The sequence below is a fragment of the Microcebus murinus genome, chromosome 6, assembly GCF_040939455.1.
Source record: "Microcebus murinus isolate Inina chromosome 6, M.murinus_Inina_mat1.0, whole genome shotgun sequence".
Lineage (NCBI taxonomy): Eukaryota > Metazoa > Chordata > Mammalia > Primates > Cheirogaleidae > Microcebus > Microcebus murinus.
This window is the reverse complement of record NC_134109.1, coordinates 2,752,454-2,777,118: the sequence shown is the minus strand read 5'-3', so window position 1 is coordinate 2,777,118 and position 24,665 is coordinate 2,752,454. Positions and strand designations below refer to the sequence as shown.

The following is a 24,665-nucleotide window of genomic DNA, read 5'->3' as shown; positions in this document are numbered from 1 at the left end:
AAAACCATAAAGAGTCCACAAAATACTGTTAGAACTGATAAATAAATTCAGTAAAATAGCAGGACACAAAGTCAACACTGAAAAAAATCAGTTGCATTTCTTTACACTGGCAATGAACAGGAAATTATAGAGCTATTCCATTTATAATAGCATTAAAAAGAATGAAATACTTAGGAATTAACTAAAGAAGTGATAGACTTATACAATGAGGGGTGTAAAACATTGCTGAAAGAAATTGAGAACACATAAATAAATGGAAACATAGCCCATGTTCCTGGATTGTAAAACTTAATATTACTAAGATGTCATTACCACCCCACACAATCTGTAGATTCAGTGAAATCTCTACCAAAATCCCAGTGATGTTTTTTGCAGAAATAGAAATCTATCCTAAAATTCTTATGGAATATCAAGGGACCCTGAATAGCCAAAACAATCTTGAAAATAAGAACAAAGGAGGAAGAGTCATACTTCTGATTTCAAACATGACTACAAAGGTACAATAATCAAAACAGTATGGAACTGGCATAAAGACAGATCTGTAGACTAATGGAGTGGAATAGAGAGCCCAGAAATACACCCTGCATACATGGTCAGATGATTCTTAGTAAGAATGCCAAGACCATTCAGTGGGGAAAGGATAGTCTTTTAAACAGTTGTGCTGGGAAAACTCGGTGTCCATGGGCAAAAGAACGAAGTTGAACCTTTACCTTATATCAGGCATCCTCAAACTACGGCCCGAGGGCCACATGTGGCCCACTGGGTGTTTTTGCCGCTGCCTGTCCTGCTTAGTAGACGACTCATCCCAGGCCCACAGTGCGCATGTGTGGAATGTGCGCCACACTCTCCAACGGTCTGAGGGACAGTGAACTGGACCCCTGTTTAAAAAGTTTAAAGACCCCTGCTTTACATCATATACAAAAATTAAATAAAACTCTTAGAAGAAAACATAGGGCAGAATCTTTACAACATTGAATTTGGCAGTGATTTCTTTGATATGACACTAAAGGCATAGGTGACAAAAAAGATAGACAAATTGGACTTCATGAAAATTAAATTTGTACATCAAAGGGCATAGTAAAAAGGCAACCCACAGGAGAAAATATTTGCAAATCATTTATCGGAGAAGGAATTAATGTATAGAATAGAGAACTTCTAAAACTCAATAGCAACTAGATTCTTTTTTTTTTTTTTTGAGACAGAATCTCACTTTATCACCTGGGCTAGGGTGCCATGGAGTCAGCCTAGCTCAAAGCAACCTCAGATTCCTGGGGTCAGGTGATCCTCTTGCCTCAGTCTCCTGAGTAGCTGGGACTACAGGCATGCGCCACTACACCTGGCTAATTTTTTTTGCTATTTTTAGTAGAGACGGTCTCACTCTTGCTCAGGCTGGTCTCAAACTCCTGAGCTGAAGTGATCCTCCTGCCTTGGACTTCCAGATTGCTAGGATAACAGGTGTGAGGCACTGTGCCTGGCTAGCAACTTGATTCAAAATGGGCGAAGGACTTGAATACACATTTCTCCAAAGAAGATATACAAATGGCCAATAATCACATAAAAAGATGCTCATCACTAATCATTAGGGACATACAAATCTAAATTACAATTAGAATACTGCCTCACACTCATTAGAATGGCTACTATAAAAAAAAAAAAACAAAATAACAGGTGTTGGCAAGGATGTGGAGAAATTGGAACTCTTGGTGGGAATGTAAAATGGAATAGCCACTGTGGAAAACAGTATGATGATTCCTCCAAAAATTAAACTGAATTACGGTATGATCCAGGAATTTCACTCCTGGATATATCTGAAAGAATTGAAAGCAGGATCTTAAAGAGAGGTTCGCCTACCTAGGTTCGTAGCAACATTATTCACAATAATCAAAATGTGGAAGCAACCCAAGTGTCCATTGACAGATAAACGGAAGAGCAAAATGTGGTCTGTCCATACAATGGAGTATTAGCCTTAAAAAGGAAGGAGTTTCTGACACATGCAGTAACATGGATGAACCTTGAAAACATGCTAGGTGAAATAAGCCAGTCACAAATGGGACGAATACTATGTGGTTCCACTTATAAGACATATCTAGAGCACTCAAAATCACAGGGACATAAAACAAAATGGTGGTTGTAGGGGCTGGGGGTAGAGAATGAGGAATTAGTATTTTACGGGTATAGAGTTTCAGTTTGGGAAGATGAAAGGGTTCTGCAGGTGGACTATGGTGATGGTTGCACAACAGTGGGAAAGTATAGGTTAAGATGGTAAGTTTTATGCTACATATATTTGCCACAATAAAGCTGAAAAAAATGCAGTTAATATTTGAGGAGGAGCTATGATATTAAATTCCTCAGAATTATTTCCTCTTTAAAATGTTTGAATTAAAATACTAATGCATTTTTTAAAGTTTGAAAATCACATTTCTGTGGGTTTTTTCATATCTTACTGATCTATAGGAATTATCGTTTTCCTTTGCTATGTATGTTGCAGATATCACGTGCTCCCCTTCACCTCGTCAGAACCGTCCTGTTAAAAATAAGTCAGATATTGTTATTAATATTTATGTCTCTGTTCAAAACCGATGTTACTCAGAACAAAAGCCAAAATTTTTGTAATTACTCCCTGCCCCTCCCCTGGTACCCACCTGCCCTCACATCTCCTACATGCTTCTTCCTGGCTGCTGTGGGAGCCACCCAGGACTCCTGGCTCTTGTTTAGTGAATCAATGAGTAAATATCAGGCAAATGGTAACCAAAGGAATGCTAATATAACTATTAGTGTCAGGCAAAGGTTGACTTTATTGCAAACAGTGTTTTATTAAAGTGCATTAATCAGGGTTCTCCAGAGAAATAGGACCAATAGGATAGGTTTGGATCTATAAGAGGAGATGTATTAAAATTGGCTCATGTGATTATGGAGGCTCAGAAGTCCCACTAAATACCTTCCGCAGGCTGGAGAGCAAGGAAAGCCAGTGGTGTAATTCAGTCTGAGTCCGGGGGAGCTGATGGTATAACTCCTGGCCCAAGGCTGAAGGCATGAGAACCTGGGTGGGGCTGTTGGTATAAGTCCAGAAGTCTGAAGGTCTGAGAACCAGTAGCTCCCATGTTCCAGGGAAGCTGAAGATGGATGTCTCAGCTGAGAGAGAGAATTCACCTTTCCTCATCCTTTATGTTCTGCTTGGGCGGGCCCTTGACGAGTTTGGTGATGCCTGCCCACACTGGGGAGGGCAGACCTTCACCCAGACTACTGCTTCCAGTGCTAATGTCTTCTGGAAACACCCTCACAGACACACTCGGAAATGTTTTACAGCATCCCTTAGCCCCGTCAAGTTGACACATAGAATTAATCATCATTTAAAGTAAGTCAGACTTCAAAAATCAGTATTGTGTCTTCTTTGACAACAGTACATTCAAATTAGATATTGATAACAAACACATGTTACATTAATATCATTACAGTTGTCTTTTTTCACTTAATGTTCTGAAATTTTTATATATTAGCATGAGTAGAGCTATGGCTTTTTTTTTTTTTTTTTTTTTTTTGAGAGGGGTCTCACTCTGTTGCCCAGGCTAGAGTGCAGTAGCCTGATTATAGCTCACTGTAACTTCAAACTCATTGGCTCAAGCCATTCTCCTGCCTCAGCCTTCCGAGTATCTGGGACTACAGGTGTGCATTACCATACCTGGCTAATTTTTAAAAAAAATATTTGTGGAGATGGGGGTCTCACTATGTTGCCCAGATTGGTTTTGAACTTTTTTTTTTTTTTTTTTTTTTTTTTTTTTTGAGACAGAGTTTCGCTCTGTTGCCTAGGCTAGAGTGAGTGCCATGGCGTCAGCCTAGCTCACAGCAACCTCAATCTCCTGGGCTCAAGGGATCCTTCTGTCTCAGCCTCCCAAGTAGCTGGGACTACAGGCATGAGCCACCATGCCCGGCTAATTTTTTCTATATATATTAGTTGGCCAATTAGTTTCTTTCTATTTATAGTAGAGACGGGGTCTCGCTCAGGCTGGTTTTGAACTCCTGACCTCGAGCAATCCACCCGCCTCGGCCTCCCAGAGAGCTAGGATTACAGGCGTGAGCCACCGCGCCCGGCCGGTTTTGAACTTTTGACCTCAAGCATGCCTCCCACCTTGGCCTTCCAAAGTGCTGGCATTACAGGCATGAGCCATTGCACCTGGCTGTGGCATTCTTTAAGAGTGATACATCAAGGGTATGCCATAGTTTTAGCTTGTCCCTCTGTTTGTTTTTTCAGGTTTTAATTACTACAGATATTATGAAAAGGTACCCAGTGTTACTTTTCTCTGGATCACTAATCAGAATCTTACATAACTAGTGCTTCTCCTTGACTAGTGCGGCAGTTTCCTGGGGGCAAGGAGTTTGTTTCCTGCTCTGTCTCTAATGTCTGTCACAGGGCCTCCTGCCTCTCATGTGGTAGGTGTTCAGCAGGTACTTGATGAATGAATGGAAGCTTTCATGCACATCTTTGCATGTGCTGCTTTGTTTACAGTCAGTCCCTCTTAGGAAGAGTCTGAGGAAAGAAAATGTCAGATTGTAGGAATGTGTGTTTTAAGTTTTAATGGATGTGGCAGATTGTCTGTTAGAATAAATGGTCATACCTACTTACCACCCTTCCCCTTATAAACATTCTGAGAATATTTTCTCTTGTCAGTTTGACAGGCGAAAAAAATGCTTTCTCATTGTTTTAATTTGTGTCTATCTGGTAACTGAGTTTGAGCCTATTTTCATTTGTTTACTGACTGTTTGCATTTTTCCATGAATTAATGTGAAATAATGATGCAGGAACTCCTCTAGCACGTAGAAGTTTCTTGGCTTTATGGAAATAGCGTATTAACTTTTACTAATCTTTTCAGGTCACTCAGCCAAAGGACCTCAGAAATGGAGTATATTAACAAATACAGACAACTTGAAGCACAAGAATTTGATTTATATGGTGGTGATCAAGCAACTGGTGGGCCAGGTAAACAGGTAGCTTTAAATGTCTCAAATGTGATGTGTGAGTGGTTCACATGTTAAAACATTAAGTTCCTAATAGTCTTTAAGAAATAAAGTATTTTGGTCAAAGTAAGGAATCTACACTGCTTATTAATTAAGGATTGTTTTAGAATGAGTGTATGTTAAGTTGTAAAATGTGCATTTTCAATTTTTTTCTATCTTAAATATAGTTCCTAAGTAGTCTGTTACTTTGGAAGACTAGTAATTGTCTCTTACTTTACTATAACTTAAAGCTACTGAAAACTTTTATTTAAAAACTTATAGGAGCCTTTTTTTTACAATAAACATATTAAAATTAAATTTTAAATAATGTAGAAATGTACAAATAAAAATTTCCTTCTTAAATCCTGCCTCCCCAAGGGTAAGTTACTTTCTGAGTATGACGTTTCTTTTCCTAATTATCTTATTAGCATCAAGCCCTATTCATATGATAGAAGTTGCCTTTTGGTTTTTTTGCTTTATAAGAGGTATTCCGTTGTTGCAAACTTCTGCCAGCTGAGCTGAGAAGTTCTGCCTCCTGTCCTCTCATCCTTATGTACATGTTCCTTAAAAACAATGAAGGGCTGACAAGACACCAGGCCGAGGCTTGCAGTGAGGCAAGATCACTGACAGGAAGGCAAAGAACTCATTTTGCCTCAGGAGCCGGAGTATGGTTTAAGTGACACTTTTCTTTTTTAGCCTTTTAAAAAATTATGAAATGCAGTCCACACATAAAAGTGTAATAATCTTTATCCTTGGGATTTATTTGGGCTTCTTGACAATATCAGTTGGTATGCTTTCCTTAGTTCTGGAAAATTCTGTGCAATTATCTTTGCCTCATTTGGTTTTGTAGCTTTCATTTTTTGGTCATTGTGTTGTATTCTGGTTCATTTCTCATTTATCTTTCACCTTGTGGCAATATCAGCCTTGAGTTCTTTGCCATCCTCTGGGTGGTCTTGCCTCATTACAAGCGTCAGCCTGGTGTCTTGTCAGCCCTTCGTTGTTTTTAAGGAGATGCTTGTGTGTTTCATCTCGCATCTTAGTGGCCCTTGGAGGGAAATTGGTCTGAACGACCAGCACAGTATTACCAGAGGTGATAGTTCAGTGTATGTGTGCCCTTTGATCCGGTTCCACGTGTGCCGGTGTCACCTTGGCAGTGCGGGGAGTGGTGAGGGACGAACGTGTGCAGAGGCCTCATGATGGGAAGAGCCTGGTGGTCCCGCCCTGAGAGAGGCCAGTGTTGCTGGGGATGGAGAGCGGGGGCGGGAGGGCCAGGTAGGGTCAGCTGGCAGAGCTAATAGCCTCCCAGAGAGGTCTGTGTCCTCCTCCCTAGAACCTGTGCGCATGTTCTCTTAACACAAGAGAACTTACCATACTGCTGTGTTAAGCCACTAAGTTTGTGGTACTAGGGATGGCAGCATGCACTAGTTAGTATTGGACGAAGTTGGACGAGGTAGGCAAGAGCAGCCAGGCCTCTGGGCCACAGCTAAGATTTTTGGTTTTAGTGCTCAGAACACTGGGAACTGCAAAAGGTTCTGTGTTTTTCTTGGGATGAGTGTGAAGGGATGCAGGGGGTGTCATGTGATTCGATTTGTGTTTTGGAAAGAACACTCTGGTCACACTTCTGAGAATGTATTGGCGGGGCCAGAGTGGACCTGAGAACAGGATGAATTGCTCCAAGGATGAGGCTGATGGTGCCTTTGGCTGGGTGATGGTAGTGAGGAGGAGAGCCAGTTGAGGCGAACCAGACAGGCCTTGGCGACGCGGTGGGCCCAAGCTGAGGGAGGAGAAGGGGCCCCAGGATGTAGGGAGGTGCTGCCCATGCTTTGAAGTGCTCAGTGCCTCTGGAGCGCCAAAGAAGTGATCAGGTTATGTGTGTGTATACACACGTGTAGATGTGTATTTATGTGTTTGCTGCCATGTAGACACAAAGCTATTTCTCTGTATTTAAACCAGGAGATCACACTGATGGCCTAATTTCAGTCCAGCACCACAGAATTCAATATGAACATTTTATTTTATCCAGTTAAAATACATTGATTCAAAATACTTTTGATTTTGGTGTGATGCAGGTGTTACTTCACTTTAAAGTGTTTAAAAGTGTTTAAAAAAATTGTTTCTAGATATCCAGGGACACACATACAATGAATTTCTGTAGGCTAGGTTAGAATCATTTTATCTAGTTAGAGATTAATCACTTTTTAAAAAATTGAGATTTAATAGCATTGATAAATGACATTTTCCCTAACAGTGTGAGTCTGGTTACAGATTGCAGACTCTGGCAGGGTTCTTTTGTCTTCCCATGACAATTTGAATGTGTCCTGGGATGGGGTCTTTAGGTTGTGACTAAATGCCACAGTGCTACCACCTTTTTAATTTGATGATATATTTAGTAGTTGTTTTCATCCCACTTTTAGCTTTTCTTCTGATTTTAAGGGAAGGGCCTATGAGGAATGTCTGATAACCAAAAGGGAAACATTACTCTCGCTTCAAGTTAAGTTTAATTTCATATTCAGAATACCATCCCATACTTGGAGAAAGTGATATATAATTATCTATTTTGAAGATTTAATTTTATGGTTAAATCAGTAATGCAGTAATTAAACTTATTTTCTGTAATGTATAATGTCTAGATGTTGAGAAATGTTATGTTCTCCATATGAGCTGACATAATGCTTCTCAGTTAAAGTCCATTGTATACTGTTTGGAACCTCTAATTGTTGAACTTTTGGTTAGATTTTATATTTAGCTGATGATAATAGAGTGGGGTGGCTTGGTAAAGAGAACTATCAGTTTTTATGGTTTCCAGTTTTTCCCAGTTCATGTGAAATATTTTAATATTGATAACCTAGGATGAAGAGATAACTGGAAAACAAGAATGGCAAATTTTGAGGTTGAGGTATTTCTCATGCTATTTTTGGATTTTACTTTGTCATGTGTAGTTTGTTGATTTGCTTTATGTTGTCCATGATGGTTTTCCTTTTATTTTGTTGCCAATTGTGAGATGAAGAGGCACGCAGCTGTGGGCACTCCTGCTGCGTGGTTCCTACTCACCCTTCCGTGGTATATGTAGAGGCAGGACTTGATTGTTGTAGGCTCTGCTTCAGTGACCCAAAAATGTCGGCTCATGCTTTGCGTAAAGTGGAGAAGGGACTGTAGTTTAGACAGCACAACTAGGACTTTTGGCACTTTTTTCTCATAAAATTTCTGTCTTTTTTTTTTTTTTTTTTTTTTGAGACAGAGTCTCGCTTTGTTACCCAGGCTAGAGTGAGTGCCGTGGCGTCAGCCTAGCTCACAGCAACCTCAAACTCCTGGGCTCGAGCGATCCTTCTGTCTCAGCCTCCCGAGTAGCTGGGACTACAGGCATGCGCCACCATGCCCGGCTAATTTTTTTTTTTATATATATCAGTTGGCCAATTAGTTTCTTTCTATTTATAGTAGAGACGGGGTCTCGCTCTTGCTCAGGCTGGTTTTGAACTCCTGACCTTGAGCAATCCGCCCGCCTCGGCCTCCCAGAGAGCTAGGATTACAGGCGTGAGCCACCGCGCCCGGCCAAATTTCTGTCTTTAAGTAGCAACCTTCAAAATGCTTGTAATCAAGTAATATTAAGCCACATTAAAGTTGTTATAAGTAACAGGGCTTGTTTAGCATCACAGTGAACCAGGACTTGCAGTCTTTCAGCAAAAAGCCTATGGCTGGGTTTTTTGTCTTTCTAAAAGACTCTTTTGCCACCTTCTCACCCCTTTGAATAGCTTTTCCTCAACTTCTCACTTCCACTCTGCCCCCAGGCTCAGGGACCCTCCCTCCCATCTTTCCTCATTCATAGGGGTGGCAGGGATTATATTTAAGCAGGCTCAGGTACAGTGAGGGAAAAACAAGAGGGCATCTGTGGTTGTTGTGAAGGCTGAGAAGAGTAATGGAAGGAAAGTGAGTGTGATAATGGAAAGAAAATCCCTGTTTTGGTGGGCTTGGCCATCATTAAGGAGGTTATTTAGAAGATTAGAAAGCTATACAGGCAGGACTTGGAGAACTTTCCCCCATGTCAGTGGCCCCTAATGCGTTAGGAAGAACATCTTTACCCACAGAGGAGCTATTTTTGCTTTGAGAGATTATGACAGACCTGGCTCCTCTGTAAAATTAAGAACAAGTACAACACACCTTGATTCGAATATAGAAAAATGGCTGTATTTTAATTATGCATTTCTAGGCCAATTATGAAAGTGAGAATATATGTAGAGAAAAAGATGTAGGAGGGCAAAAGGAGAGCTTGGCCACATGTTTTATCAGGCAGGAGGGACTGATGGCAGAACGTGGAGGGAGGGGGATGTGGAGGGAGGAGGTGTTGGCACAGAATCTCTGATGGGGGTAAGGGGTGGTGGGGGCGGGAGGGGGGGCCCAGAGAGGGGAATGAGCATGTTGCTAAACTTGGGAGAGACAGGAAGGCTTAAGAGTTCATTTATTTTGGAAGTAAAACTTATCTCCCAGTGAAAGTTGTGTCCTGTGAATTTTGATGATTTGTCAGTTTGTCAAGTAATGACCAGAGGTTTAGAATCTGCAGTGTAGCCAGAAGGTAGTGTGGACATTTGCGGGAGGATAGATAAGCACCACCAGGCAGAGCACGGCCTCGTGCACCTTGAGCAGAATGAAGTTGTCCCTGTCCTGGTTTAGGTGTTTGGCCCCTCCAGATCTCATGTTGAAATTTGATCCCCAGTGCTGGAGATTGGGCCTGGTGGGAGGTGTTTGGGTCATGGGGACAGATCCGGCATGAATGATTGCTGCCCTCCCAGAGATAGTGAGATCTCACTTTATTAGTTTGCATGCCAACACTTCTTCCCTCTGCCTTCTGCTTGATAAAACATGTGGGTTGCTTAAAGGAGACTGGCACCACCTGCTTTCTTTCTTGTTCATTCTCTTGTCACATAACACCTGCTGCCCCTTCATCTTCCACCTTGACTGGCAGCTCCCTGAAGCCCTCGCCAGAAGCAGATGCTGGTGCCATGCATGTTCAGTCTGCAGGACTATGAGCCAAATAAACCTCTTTTCTTTATAAATTACCCTCTGGTATTTCCTTTATAGCAACACAAGCAGACTAACATAATACGTGTTCTCTTGAAATTTCAAGTAAACTTTTTTTTTAAGCTGTTTTAGTACCACATGATCAAGTGATGAGTGCCGTGTTTTACAGGTGCATCGTCTTAGCAGGTAATGCGGAGCCTACAGTGCCGTGGCTGTGATGGAGGTTATCAGTGTTGTCAGTTCACTTCTATACATTATTTATATTGGGCCACTAAGGAAGTTTCTAATTACCATGCGGGCAGTGTTAGCCTGTTGAAAATGTATTTTTGGATCTCTGTGTGTGTACATAATATATGCTGTATATATAGATTGTGTTAACATTGAATTATTTATATTGTCTTTTTTGAGATAAGAAATAGCATTATATTTGTTTGTTTTGTCTGAATCTAGGTCCAAAGCCACCTTTGGCTAAATTAAGCAATGTGACATGCATCCCAGAGACAACTTATAAATATCCTGATTTACCTATAAATCGATGTAAGGAAGAGGTAAAATTATTTTTGTTAGACTGTAATTTTGCTGTTTGAATAAATGCCTGAGGCCCAGCACTTTTGGTTTATAATTTGAAAGTTGCATACAAGGCGACCACATCCATGGTGTGCAAGGCTCTGGGGCAGGTGGGGAAGGAGGGCGTGCTCAGGGCTGTGTGGAGGAAATTTCGTGTAACAACTATGTTGATGATCTTTCTTTTGACTTGTGCTTTAATTTGTTTAATCTTTACCTGAGTGCATCTCCTCTAACATTGAGTTTGGTATCTATTGATAGTCTTCCCTATCTCTGAAATATTTGTAAGTAAACATTTTGTCTTCCCCAGAAGCTCTAATTTAAAGAAACTCACTGCTAAATCTTTTTATGAAGTGAATAATACACCCCAGCATTTCCATTGGGTTTCTTTACAGTGTTGCCCTTATTTTCTGCCTATTAATTGGTTTGATCAATCACTGACATTAACAATGCCAGGCCAGATACAGCAATAGGATGATTAAGTTTCTAATTAGTTGCATGTTGTTAGGCATGTTTGAAAGGAAGTGTATTGAAACCTTAATTATACTAGTGAAAAAAGCAGTCACAGATAAAACTGGAAATGTTCCAAATTTAATTTTTTTTTTTTTTTAAGACAGAGTCTTGCTCTGTTGCCCAGGCTAGAGTATAGTGTTATCATCATAGCTCAAAGCAACCTCAAACTTCTGGGCTCAAGTGATCTTCCTGCTTCAGCCTCCTGAGTAGCTGGGATTACAGGCATTCATCATGATGCCTGGCTAATTTTTCTATTTTTATAGTAGAGATGGGGTCTTGCTCTTGCTCAGGCTGATCTTGAACTCCTGACTTCAAGGGATCTTCCTGCCTCCCAGAGTGCTAGGATTACAGGCATGAGCCACTGTACCCGACCCCAAATTTATTTTTTATTGTGCTTTAGATTGAGTCATACACTTTTATAGAATAGATATACTTTACTAAATAATTTTTAGAGACCAGTATTCAAACTGATTTGTATTTTTAGCTGTATCAATTGTTAGAAGGAATAAGAGCTTCTAAGTTTAAATAGGTTTAGAGTGGGAGTGGAGGAATGGTGGGGGGTGGAAGGAATGGATTCGAGTTTTTTTTTTTTTTTTTTTTTTTTGAGACAGAGTCTCACTTTGTTGCCCAGGCTAGAGTGAGTGCCGTGGAGTCAGCCTAGCTCACAGCAACCTCAATCTCCTGGGCTCAAGCAATCCTGCTAACTCAGCCTCCCGAGTAGGTGGGGCTACAGGCATGTGCCACCATGCCCAGCTAATTTTTTCTATATGTATTAGTTGGCCAATTAATTTCTTTCTATTTATAGTAGAGATGGGGTCTTGCTCTTGCTCAGGCGGGTTTCGAACTCCTGACCTCGAGCAATCCACCCACCTCGGCCTCCCAGAGTGCTAGGATTACAGGTGTGAGCCACCGCGCCCGGCCTGGATTAGAATTTTTAAAAATGCTTCATATGATCTTTAAATGGACAAAGTGCAAGTTAATTGTTTGAAAATGTGTATGAAGAATTTTAAATAAAATTTTAAAACCACTTGAATGTAATAACAGCTCTGTTTTCATGTTTTTCAGTAGAATTACATGCAAGTTTGTTACAAAATTTAAAAGAATAGAAACTTAAACATAGTAAGCGCCATAGAAACCCAGTTTGGTATTTTCATTTTTATAAAAGAAATCGAGACCTGGAGAGCTGAAGTGAACTTGGCCTGTTTCCCACAGCCATTGGCAGTTACTGTTGCTTAGGGCGTGGAATGGTTGTCTGTTTGGCCTCGTTTGTAGCCGCCTTGCTCTCTTTTGCGATGTTTACAGTGGTTTACTAATAATTTAACTTAAAGATGAAAGAAAAATAAATCCTGAAAGTCTTCCTAAGATAGATAGTACTTTACATCAATGTCTTGTGCCAATTTTGAAAGATAATTTTTTAAAAATTCTAGGTTATTTCTTTGATAGAAAGTAATTCTGTGGTAATTATACACGGTGCCACGGGAAGTGGCAAAAGCACTCAACTCCCACAGTACATCCTGGATCATTGCATCCAGCGCTCTGCCTACTGCAACATCGTGGTCACCCAGCCACGGAAGATAGGCGCCAGCAGCATCGCCAGGTGGATCAGCAAAGAGCGCGCTTGGACTCTGGGGGGCATGGTGGGCTATCAGGTGAGACTGGAGGGAGGGAGGGGAGAGCCATCTGTCCCTCTCTTTGTTATTTTTTTCAGTTGATAATAGACTGTGACTGTTTTCTGCTTGGCTTAGAACAGAACTATGGCATAATTAAAAATAGTGAAACCAAATTTCTTGAAAATAACTTGTAATTTCTTTCCTAGTTGAATGAATAGGAAAGAAGTGAGAATTCTCAGGCTCATGGCTCTTATAATGTTATCCTTTTAATTATATCTTTGTAGTCGAGGCGATGTCTTCATACACAATTTTTTTTTTTTTTTTTTTGAAGAAACAGGGTCTTGCTCTGTTGCCAGGCTGGAGTGCAGTGGTGTTGGTCATAGCTTACGTAGCTCACCTCTAACTCTTGGCCTCAAGTGATCTCCTGCCTCAGCCTTCCAAGTAGCTAGGACTACAGGTGTGCACCACCATCCTTGACTCATTTTTTTATTTTCAGTAGAGATGAGGTCTCACTATGTTGCCTTCCACCTTGGCCTCCCAAAGTGCCACTACACCCTGCCCACAATTGTCTTCATGTGAAAATGTTCTAGGCAGTGTTATTAAATAAACTAACCACTTTCCCCACAAAAAGAAGACAAAAATCAACTTGAGAACTTCACTTTTAATTGGGACTCCGTATATCTTGTAAAATACAATAATTTTTTATTCCCTTTCTTACCTCCATTATAAAATGGACATATCCTTTTCTGGTAGTGAAGTGGGAGTCATTTAAACCTGAACTCTTTCTCCTTTCTCTTTTCTTTCCCTAATTGTAGGTAGGGCTAGAGAAAATAGCAACGGAGGACACCAAGTTAATTTATATGACAACTGGAGTCCTGCTTCAGAAAATAGTTAGTGCCAAGAGTTTGATGGAATTCACGCACATATTCATTGATGAAGTAAGTGCATATTTTCATATAGCTCTGCTCTGTTGTTCATGTCCTTATTTTGCAAGAGAACACAGTGTAAGGTAATATAAGTGTTGCCTACTTATAAAGGATCATAAAGTGGTTCGGGTTCATATCTGCTTAATTTACTTATGAATGTTAATTTTCTGTTTTTAGTTTTTGCTCTTGGTTGCAAAATATGAATGGTGATGTTGAGAACTATGAAAAAATTCCTTGTTTAGAGATTGGCAGCCTATGGCCCTCGCGTCAAATTTGGCACCTGTTTTTGTAAATGAAGTTTTATTGGAACATAGTTTTACTCATTTATTTATGTATTGTTTATGGTTGCTTCTGCCCTACAGCAGCAGGGTTGAGTAGTTGTAACAGAGACTGTATATCCCACCAATCTGGAAATGTTTACTGCCTGGCCTTTTATGGGAAAAGTCTGGCAAACTCTGGCTTAGAGAGTTAGCCATAATCAGATAGTTAAAAGGATTTTAATTGTATGTAAATAGTTTCAGCCACACCACAGATACTTTCCATCTAGTAAATTAAGGACAATAATAGCTTTAAAAAATCAATAAAATAAATACAAGATACTGATCTATTTACCTTTCTAAGAGAAAACTAATAAAGTACTCTTTGTATCTGTCTTAGCTTTCTTTATTCTTTCCTTCCTCTATACTTTCTGGACTTTTCTCAGTAAGGATGGACTATTTAATTGATTTTACATGCATACACACACACACACACACACACACACACACACTTTTTTTTTTTTTTTAGATATAGGGTCTTGTTCCATCACCCAGGCTGAAATGCAATGGTGTGATCATAACTCACTGTAGCCTTGAACTCCTGGGCTCAAGTGATCCTCCTGCCTCAGCCTCTTCAGTAGCTGGGATACAGGCACGCACCACCATGCTGACTAATTAAAAAAAATATATTGTGGAGGGGGCTCTTGCTGTATTGCTCAGGCTGGTCTTGAACCAGCCTGAGCTGGTTCCTTGCCTCAAGTGGTCCTCCCACCTTGTCCTCCCAAGGTGCTGGGGTGATAGCCATGAAGCATTGTACCTGGGCTGACTTTTTTTTTTTTTTTTTTTAATATTTTAAAGAAGAGGTTTTTGAGGTGGGAGGATGTTGTATTCAAACAACTTTCCCAGGAGCTTTGGTAATGGCTCCTTCTCAAGCTCTCTTGTGTTTTAAATCTTATCAGTAATTCTCCCCTGACAAGCTTGACTTACTTCTAGAGAAATTAGAAATATCAACAAATAAATAGGGTTTCTGGGAGGTTGTGAGATGGGGCTAGAGTCCTTGTGCTTAATGGAGTCTGAAGTCAAACCATTTGGGCAACTGTTTAGGGTAAGGTCTCTCTACTTCATTTTGATATGTGTGATAATTAATAATACCAAAATATACAGATAAAGCAGAGCGTTATGATCTTGTGTATATTTACTTGGTTTTAAATCACTGCAGGGTGTTTGGGACAGTAGGAGAAGGTGGAAGATGATCTGTTGTTCCTTGCAAAATAGTGTGATGTTCAATGTGGTTCAGAATTTTTCTTTGTGAGTTTTGGCAGTTTTGATTGTCTTTAGATTAGCTAGAGATCAGATTCAAATATAATAGGCAATATGCCAAAAGGTAGCATTAAGAAGTTCACATTAGTTATTTATTGAGCCTTTTACTATAATTGAACCTGTTTTACATGAAAGGAAACTAAAGCTTAAAGGTTAGTGCTCAGGCCACATCCTGGGTGGTTTAGAGACTAAACCTACTCATCCCTGGGTAGTGTAGAGACCATAGTGCTAACTCCCGCATTTGTTTTGTACGTATCTGGCATCTTTCTGAGTGTCTAATAGCCTTCTGTGCACATACACACGCGAGTGACAGGGACAAACCCACCCATGCTGTGTTGTTGACTGCCTTCTTTCCTGAAGCTGTGCTGTGATAACGAGCAAAAGTCTGCTGTTCTCTGCAAGAGCTTGCCCTGCGGGGGAATGGTGGTCACAGAGAACTGTCACGTCCCTGTTAAAGCCAGCTTCCTGCTCTACCACTGCATCACCAGCACCTAGTAGGAGCGCTAATAATTTGCTTTAATGAATGAATGGATCGGATATACCTGAAGTTTTAGGTTTACAAACAGTATTGTTCATATTCTCTGGGATGATTTGAATTTCAAAAGAAATGTAAGAGCAAAAGTTGAAGATGCCCAGGCAGTTTAAAATGGAATAGTATTTTTAACTTCTCAGATCTTGAAAAAAAGTAAACTAGTTTTGGGGAGATCATTCATTTAGTAACTAATTTTTGAGTGCTACTATGAAAAAGGTGCCCCAAGTGCTAAGGTTATCATAAAGGCAAGTAAGTTGTAACTCTGCTTGCCACTGGAGACACAGTCCAGCTGGTGCTTGTGTATTTCCATGCTGTGGAGAAAGGCCAGGGGCAGGGAAAGGGCTGTGAGCATCCTGGAGGTAGAGCGTCCTCAGGGCAGAGGGCTGGCAGCAAGAACCAAGGAGAAGGTGGCATTGTGGACCCAGAGGAGAGGCTTCTGCTGTGAGTGCAGGTGGTGGGGATCTAAAAGCTGAGGCAGGGTCACTTTGGGGGCTCTTCACTGATGATAGTGTTGTTATTTATTTCCCTCAGGTAAGAGACAGGATGTTTGTGTTGAAGAAATGTTCTGGAGTTCGGTGAGAGCACAAGATAGGAATTAGATGTATAATAGTGTTAAGTAACTTTCAACTGATTTTTTTCCTTTATGCTACTTCCCCGTGTGTCTACTTCAGTGGGAGGTCGGGAAGATAGCAGGAGCTGGGATAGAATTTGGTGTAGAATAAATCATCAGGCCTTTTATACTGAGAAGAGGAGAACTCCTGCTTTCAAACTTAGTATCTATCCATGTGGGCGCAGAAATGTCCTGGAATAGAATTTTACAGTCCCCTGGTGTGTTGAGGTATCCAAGTTATAGATTACTGGGTTCTTTTGGAAAAGCAGCCCCACAGGCACTAGCTGGTGATGGGGTGTGGTGTGGGGGGTGGAGTGGCTTTGACCACCGCACTGTGCTGTCTGTGACTGCAAGGTCTGGGAAGGACAGGTGAAGGCACTGCTTCCCAAGTGCTCTCCTGTGTCAGTGCGGGTACCTCAGGTCCTAACCTTGCTCTGGTTTTCCCGCTTTTGACTGACCCAGCATTTCCAGGCCCAGCCCTTGTGAACTGCAGTTCTGGTCATCATGGAACATGTCCTGTCAGGCAGGACGTGGCTGCCCGGTCAGCGCTAGACTGGCAGGTCTTCAACCCTGCATGTACTTGCTTACTCAAATAGTAGTGTACCTTTTAGACCACTGCAGAGGCCTTTGGGGAGGCTGGTCTGGTGGTTCTCTGTATTTGGGAGTGGGTGAGGAGGTGTATGACTCTCACAGTGACCTGGGGCATGATTGACATTAGATGGGCAGGGCCAAGGATTCTGAACATTACTGAATGTTACTCTTCCCAAATGTCAGGTGGGCTCTAAAGAGAAACACCGAGGGGAACGATGACTCCTGTGGTGTGGGCCGATGTTCTTTGCTCCTCTTACCAGGAGTGGCATGTGCCCTAAGCGCTGTGTTCAGCAGAGAGAGCTGGCTAAGTTCCCACTCTCCCAGGGTGCCATCAAAGCCTCTTTCCCTCTGTCTTTCAGCAGTGACATGTGCTTGATGCCATGTGGGGGTGCCCCCTTTCTGTTTTGTAGGTACACGAGCGAACTGAAGAAATGGATTTCCTGCTGTTGGTCGTTCGCAAACTTTTAAGAACAAATTCTCGTTTTGTGAAGGTAAATTTTATTTCATGAGTAACAAAAATGTTTAGGGTTAAGGTTTGTTTAGTTTTTCTTTATAGTTGTACCTCAGCATCTGCGGGGGATTTCAGGACACCCAGAGGACAGCAACATCTGAGCATGCTCAAGTCCTTGGTAGAAGATGATGTGTTAATAGGACAGTATTTGCATATAGCCCACACATTCTCACACGTCCTTTGAATCTTCTTTGGATTACTTGTAATACTTAATACAATGTAAATAGTTACACTGTATTTTAAAAATCTGTATTTTTAATTTTTCCCCCAAATATTTTTGATTTGCTGTTGGTTGAATCCACAGATGTGTAACCTGTGGATGTGGAGGGACTGCTCTGTGTTAACAGAGACATCTGAAACCAGTGACTCTTACAAGTCATGATCGTGTATGGTACGCCTGATCTTGCTAGGAAGCGGGCTAAAGGGATTGTTTTTATGATCAGAACATGGGTACTGTTTGGCTATTATGTTGCTTTAAATATACTAACATTTTCTCCAAGCTGCAGAAATGATCTAATAATAGGCTATAATGAATGCTGGATATTGAAACCCTGCTTTTGGTTGAATAAGTGCCACAGTTTAGAGTTGTGTGAGTGAATCTGCAATCCTGTTTTAGAAATATCACCAAAGCACATTGAAATTTGAGAACAGAATATGTACTACTAGTTTAGAAACGTAAATTGGGTTAACTGAAGGTTGATGGGAACAGTAAATATTTACATCTTATTTGAACAAAAAGGAGAAAAGCATGAACTAGGCCAAAATAGCGAAGGGTTTAGAATAATTGTGCAATATAAACAAGTCTAAACTGGGTCAGCCTCAACCCAGCTATGCTAAGCAGAGGTTTTTTGGGAAAAAAAACTTTGTAAAATGTGGCAGTGATGGAGATACACCTACAGTGGGACTGCTAAAGGACTTGCTGCTATTGGAAAACAGTTGCTTTCTGAATCTTAAGGTGTTTGTCAAGTGTGCATTTATTTAGGAAAACATTTCTCCCCCCTCCCCCGCCCCCCCACACCTTCAAGGCGGGGACTTCTCCCTAAGAACATTCACGTTTTTTCACCTGGTGCATGCTAAATGAAGGAACCTGACATTTGCAATAGGTCGTCTTATTGCTTGAGATGACTGTGAAATCAGTGAGAATTTGGCTATTTCAGTCCTTTTTTGGACTCTTAAAGATGGCATTGAAGATTGTTTAACAAATTGAGGCCTTTCTGAATTTCATTTTAAGACTTTTCTTTGTTACTCAAGCCAAGACAATGACTTAATTGTGTGTTTTTTAGTTTTGTAAAGAGAGTTAAAAATGTTAGTGGATTTTAGAAAAACATTTCTACCAGACTGCTGGGAATGTTGTAAGGAATTTGGTACTTACAAATAATAAGTAATAAGTCAGTATGTTCGTGATTTATTAGAAAATATGTGAAGTAGCGTATTTTCTAAGTATTGAACCTTATATCATACATGTAGTTGGCCTAAGAAATTAGAAATTATGTTCTAGATGGTTTTGTAAAAGGTTTTTAAAAAATCTCAAAAAATCCTTTTTTATTACATTTTTGAGAGTGCTGCTGTTGGAAGACTTAGATGCAAAAGCAGAGGTGACTGGGCTTTAAAGTCTCCCTTCTTCTCCCTGCCCAGACCTTTAGAGGTCCCTCTGCTTCCCCTGATGTGGCTTTCCCTCAGTCCCCCTTCTGTGCCGGCCTCCAGCCACTGACCCTGCCGTCACCTCTAGCTGACCAGACTGAGCCCAAGCCCACCCTAGACGAGCGGGTGTCTTGGGGAGGCTTGGGCAGGCTTCTGCCTTGTCTGGAGAGGCGAGGGCTGCTGGCAGGGCAGGTGAGGAGAGGCTGGGGGCTGTGCTGCTGCTTCCTTGCCTCGAGCAGTCCAGTTTGGCCTCTAGTTTTCACGCTGTACTCAGCTCCACAAAAGCCTGCGGTTCACTAGCCTCGCCTTCCTCAGAGGATAGTTTAGAGATCATCTGCTGTGACTGGGGCGTGTCCACTCTTCCACCCCAGCTGGCTTCTCAGAGCTTTCCTTGCAGACTCAGACATCACTTCTCAAAGTGAGTTCTGGTCAATAGGTTTTCACCATTTGCATCTAACACCAAAGGGGAAAATGCAGATGTTTTGTTTACCCAATAACTGATAGTGCCTATATAAGGTTTTCACTTTCTGGCTAGGATTTACACTTACAGAACTCTAATTGCTTCAGGCAGTTGGTAGTCTGTGCAAGCCGGAGAGCTGTGCTCGCCTATGCTTAGTGCTGTGGAGACATGGTGTGGGTCCTCAGCAATACGGCCCCCTTCTCCGGGCACTCCTGATAGGCTGTGCATGCTGCTACTGCTGCTCATGGCTGCATTTCCTAAAGAGACCATCATAGGTTTGTTTCTTGACAAAACTGAAAGCTGCCATCCGTCGTCTCGCTCTGGTCTGGGCCTGTTTTCTCTCGGCCCAGAGAGACTGCTCTAGTTTCTTGGGTTGGAGCCAGGTTTTTATGGATCCCTTGCCTTCCTCTTTGCTGTTTACTCATTTTTCTAGAACATGTCATCTAGTAATTTACTCTTTTAAAAAGTTTTCTGATGCAAAATTTTCTTTTAGATAAATGGTTACAATTTAGCCTTAATGGAGTTATGTAATTTCTATTTGATAAAATAATTGAAGAGGAAATAGTAAGTTGGTATCTCTGAACATTCTTTAAATTGCAGTAATTTATATTACACTAGGGTTTAAATCAAGGTAGTCTATTTAAAATCTCAAGAGTTATTAGGTACAGGAATGAAGCAGAAGAGCTTGGAATTTTAAAAGTATTTATTTTCAGTTATTATTATTCTCATTTTATTTTAATGATTCCTCTTAATCTATAGGTTGTCCTGATGTCGGCTACCATCAACTGTAAAGAGTTTGCAGACTACTTTGCCGTTCCTGTTCAGAACAAAATGAATCCTGCATATATTTTTGAAGTGGAAGGCAAACCCCATTCAATTGAAGAGTATTATCTTAATGATTTGGGGCACATTCATCACAGCAGGGTATGTTGGAATGCATTGTTTCTTATAGGGAATATACTTTTGTATTTGATCAAACCTGTGTTCATCACCTATGATTGTAAGGCCTCTTTATTAAAAATTATTTTTAATCGACACATAATAATTTCACATATTTATAGAGTATAGGGTAATTTTTTTTTTTTTTTTTTTTTTTTGAGACAGAGTCTCACTTTGTTGCCTGGGCTAGAATGCCGTGGCGTCAGCCTAGCTCACAGCAGCCTCCTGGGCTCAAGTGATCCTTCTGCCTCAACCTCCTGAGTAGCTGGGACTACAGGCATGCGCCACCATGCCTGGCTACTTTTTAAATATATATATGTTCTTAGTTGGCCAATTAATTTCTTTCTATTTATAGTAGAGATGGGGTCTTGCTCTTGCTCAGGCTGATTTTGAACTCCAGACCTCGAACGATCGGCCCACTTCGGCCTCCCAGAGTGCTAGGATTACAGGCATGAGCCACTGTGCCCGGCCTAGGGTGATATTTTGATACATGTGTACGATGTATAATGATCAAATCGGTAATTACCAAGTCCATCACCTCAAACATTTATCATTTCTTTGTGTTGGGAACATTTAAAATCTTCTCTTCTAGCTATTTGAAAATATATAATAAACTGTTGTCAGCTATAGTCACCCTATAGTGCTATAGAACACTGGGTGTAGTGGTGCACACTATAGTCCCAACTACTTAGGAGGCTGAGGCAGGATTGCTTGAGCTCAGGAATTCAAGGCCATCCTGGACAACATAGCAAGACCCTGTCTCTTAAAAAAAAAAAACCACTAGAAATTATTCCTCTTATCCAGCTGTAATTTTGTATACTTTAACCAACCTCTCCCTATTCTTTCTCTCCCTTCCCCTCCATCCTCTAGTAACCACTATTCTAACTCTCTACTTCCACGAGATCAACTGTCTTAGCTCCCACATGCAGGATTTATCTTCATATGATTTATTTTACTTAACATAGTATCCTCCAGGATCATCCTTGTTGCTGAGAATGATGGGATTTCCTTCTTTTTTTTATGGCTGAATAGTATATATACCACATATTCTTTATCCATGTTATCCTTGATGTCTCTTAGGTTGATTGCATATCTTGGCTATTGTGCATAATACTGTAGCAAACGGGAATGCAGATAGCTCTTCATACTGATTTCCTTTCCTTTGGATAGAGACGCAGTAGTAGGATTGCTGAGCTTTTATGGTAGTTCTGATTATATTTTTTGAGGCTGCTCCGTGCTGTTTCCCATATGGCTGGACTAATTCACATTCCCTGGCACCGGTATGTAAGAGTTCCCTTTCCTCAGCACCTTCACCAGCATTTATTGTCTTCTTGCTAATAGTCGTTCTGGTACGTGTAAGATGGTATGTCAGTATGGTTTTGATTTGCATTTCCCTGATGATTAGCATGTTTTCATGTACTTGATGGCCAGTGGTATGTCATCTTTTCAGAAATATCTATTCAAATTGTTTGCCCATTTGTAAAATTGAATTATTTGGTTTTTTTGCTGATGAGTTGAGTTCCTTGTGTGTTCCGGATATTTAATCCTTTGTCAGATGCACAGTTTGCAAATATTTCCTCTCATCCTGTAGGTTGTCTCTTCTCTCTGTTGATTGTCTCCTTTGCTGTGAAGCTTTTATTTAATAGTTTGATATAATTCGTCTGTTTTTGCTTTTGTTGCCTGTGCTTTTGAGGTCTTATCTGTGAAATCTTTGCCCAGACCAATGTCCCGAAGCATTCCTCCTGTTTTCTTCTAGCAGTTTTATAGTGTCAGGTCTTATATTTAGGTCTTTGATTCATTTTGAGTTGATTTTTGTGAGAGATAGGTGTCTAATTTCATTCTTTGCGTATGGATTTAAGGTTTTCCCAGCATCGTTTATTGAAGAGACTGTCCTGTCCCTAATGAATGTTCTTGGTGCCTTTGTTGAAAATCAATTGGATATAAATATGTGGATTTATTTCTGGATTTTAAAATTTTGTTCCCCTGGTTTGGGTCTATTTTTATGCTAGTACCATGCTGTTTTGATTACTATAGCTTTGTAGTAAAATTTGAAGTCAGGTGGTATGATGCTTCCTGCTTTGTTCTTTTTGCTCAGGATTGCTTTGGCTATTTGGGGTCTTTTGTGATTTCATAAAAAATTTAGGGTTGTTTTTTTTCTATTTCTGTGAAAAATGTTATTGATATTTTAAGGTATTTAAAGCCATTAAGATATGGCCTTATTATGTTGGGCTGTATTCCTTCTGTGCCTAATTTGTTGTCGTTGTTGTTTTTTTCTATGAAGCTATGTTGAATTTTATCATATGTTTTTTTTTTGTGTCTACTGAGATGATCATATGGTTTTGGTATTCATTGTGTTGATGTGATGTATCATGTTTATTGATTTACCTATGTTGAACCATCTTTGCATCCCTGGGATAAATCCCACTTGATCATGGTATATAATCTTTTTCTTTCTTTCTTTCTTTCTTTTTTTTTTTTTTTTTGAGACAGAATCTCGCTTTGTTGCTCAGGCTAGAGTGAGTGCCGTGGCATCAGCCTAGCTCACGGCAACCTCAAACTCCTGGACACAAGCAATCCTGCTGCCTCAGCCTCCCGAGTAGCTGGGACTACAGGCATGCGCTACCCTGCCCGGCTAATTTTTTCTATATATATTAGTTGGCCAATTAGTTTCTTTCTATTTATAGTAGAGACGGGGATCTCGCTCTTGCTCAGGCTGGTTTCGAGCTCCTGACCTTGAGCAATCCGCCCGCCTTGGCCTTCCAGAGTGCTAGGATTACAGGCATGAGCCACCACGCCCAGCCTATATAATCTTTTTGATATGCTGTGGGATTTGGTTTGCTAGTATTTTGTTGAGGATTTTTTGCATCTGTGTCCATTAGGGATATTAGCCTCAGCTTTCTTTTTTGTTGTATCTTTGGTTTCGGTATCACAGTAATACTGGCCTCACTGAATGAGTTTGGAAGAAGAACCTTCCCTTAAATTTTTTTGGTATAGCTTGAGAGGAATTGGTATTAATCTTTTAAAATTTCAATAGAATTACGTTATGAAGCTATGACTGATACAGTTTCGTTACGTGTTAAGGGTCTTTTGAGCTTTTCTTCTTGATTCATTCTTGGTAAATTTTATGTATCCAGAAATTTGTTTCCTGTAGATTTTTCAATTTGTTGATATGTAGTTGTTCATAATAGTCTCTATTTATATTTCTGTGGTATCAGTTGTAATGATTCCTTTTTTTGTTTCTGATTTTTTTCTCTTTGGGCCTTTCCTTTTTTTCTTACTATAGCTAAAGATTTGTTGATTTTGTTTATCTTTTTTAAAAAAATCCAACTTTTGTTAATCTTTTGTATTGCTTTTTAATCTCAATTTTGTTTATTTCATCTCAGACCTTTATTATTTCTTCTACTAATTTTGGGTTTGGTTGGTTCTTTCCTAGTTCCTTGAGGTGCACTGTTATTTATTTAAAATATTTCTACTTTTCTAATGTAGGTGTTTATTGCTATTAACTTCCCTCTTAATACTGCTTTTGTTGGATCCCATAGGTTTTGGTATGTTGTGTTTCTGTTTTCATTTGTTTCAAGAAGTTTTAAAGTTTCCTTCTTAATTTCTTGACCCATTGGTTGTTCAGGAACATGTTCTTTATTTCCCATGTATTTGTACAGTTTTGAAATTTCCTTGTTATTGATTTTTAGTTTTATTTCATTGCTGTCAGAAAAGACTCTTGATATAATTTCAGCTTTTAAAAATTTGTTGAGACTTGTTTTATGGCTTAAAATATGGTCAATCCTGGAAAATGTTCATGTTCTAATGAATGTGTGTCCTGTAGCTGTTGGATTAAGTGCTCTGTAAATGTCTGTTAGGTCCATTTGGTCTATAGTGCAGTTTAAATGTGATGTTTCTTTGATTTTTTTGTCTAGATGATCTGCTGAGTGGTGAGAGTGGGGTGTTGATGTCCCCAACTCTCCCTGTATTGGAATTTACCTCTCCTTTTAGATCTAATTTCTTTATATACCCGAGTTCTCTGGTGTTAGGTGCGTGTGTATTTTCAATTGTTATATTCATTTGCTGAATTGATCCCTATGTCATTACACAGTGACCCTTTTTGGATCTCTTTTTACAGTTTTGACTCAAAGTCAGTTTTGTCTAGGTGTAGCTACTCCTGTTTGCTTTTGGTTTCCATTTGTGCAGA

General features: G+C 40.2%; 1 protein-coding gene across 1 annotated transcript in view; it reads left to right on the top strand.

Annotated features, from left to right (window-relative positions):
- TDRD9 (tudor domain containing 9) overlaps positions 1-24,665 on the top strand; it is a 110,772-nt gene that overhangs the window by 14,503 nt on the left and 71,604 nt on the right. Inside the window, exons 2-7 of the mRNA XM_012746467.3 lie at positions 4,869-4,975; positions 10,456-10,553; positions 12,510-12,731; positions 13,508-13,630; positions 17,339-17,419; positions 20,300-20,464. Of these exons, the coding sequence (XP_012601921.1) occupies positions 4,869-4,975; positions 10,456-10,553; positions 12,510-12,731; positions 13,508-13,630; positions 17,339-17,419; positions 20,300-20,464 (796 nt within the window). The remainder of the gene's footprint in view (positions 1-4,868; positions 4,976-10,455; positions 10,554-12,509; positions 12,732-13,507; positions 13,631-17,338; positions 17,420-20,299; positions 20,465-24,665) is intronic.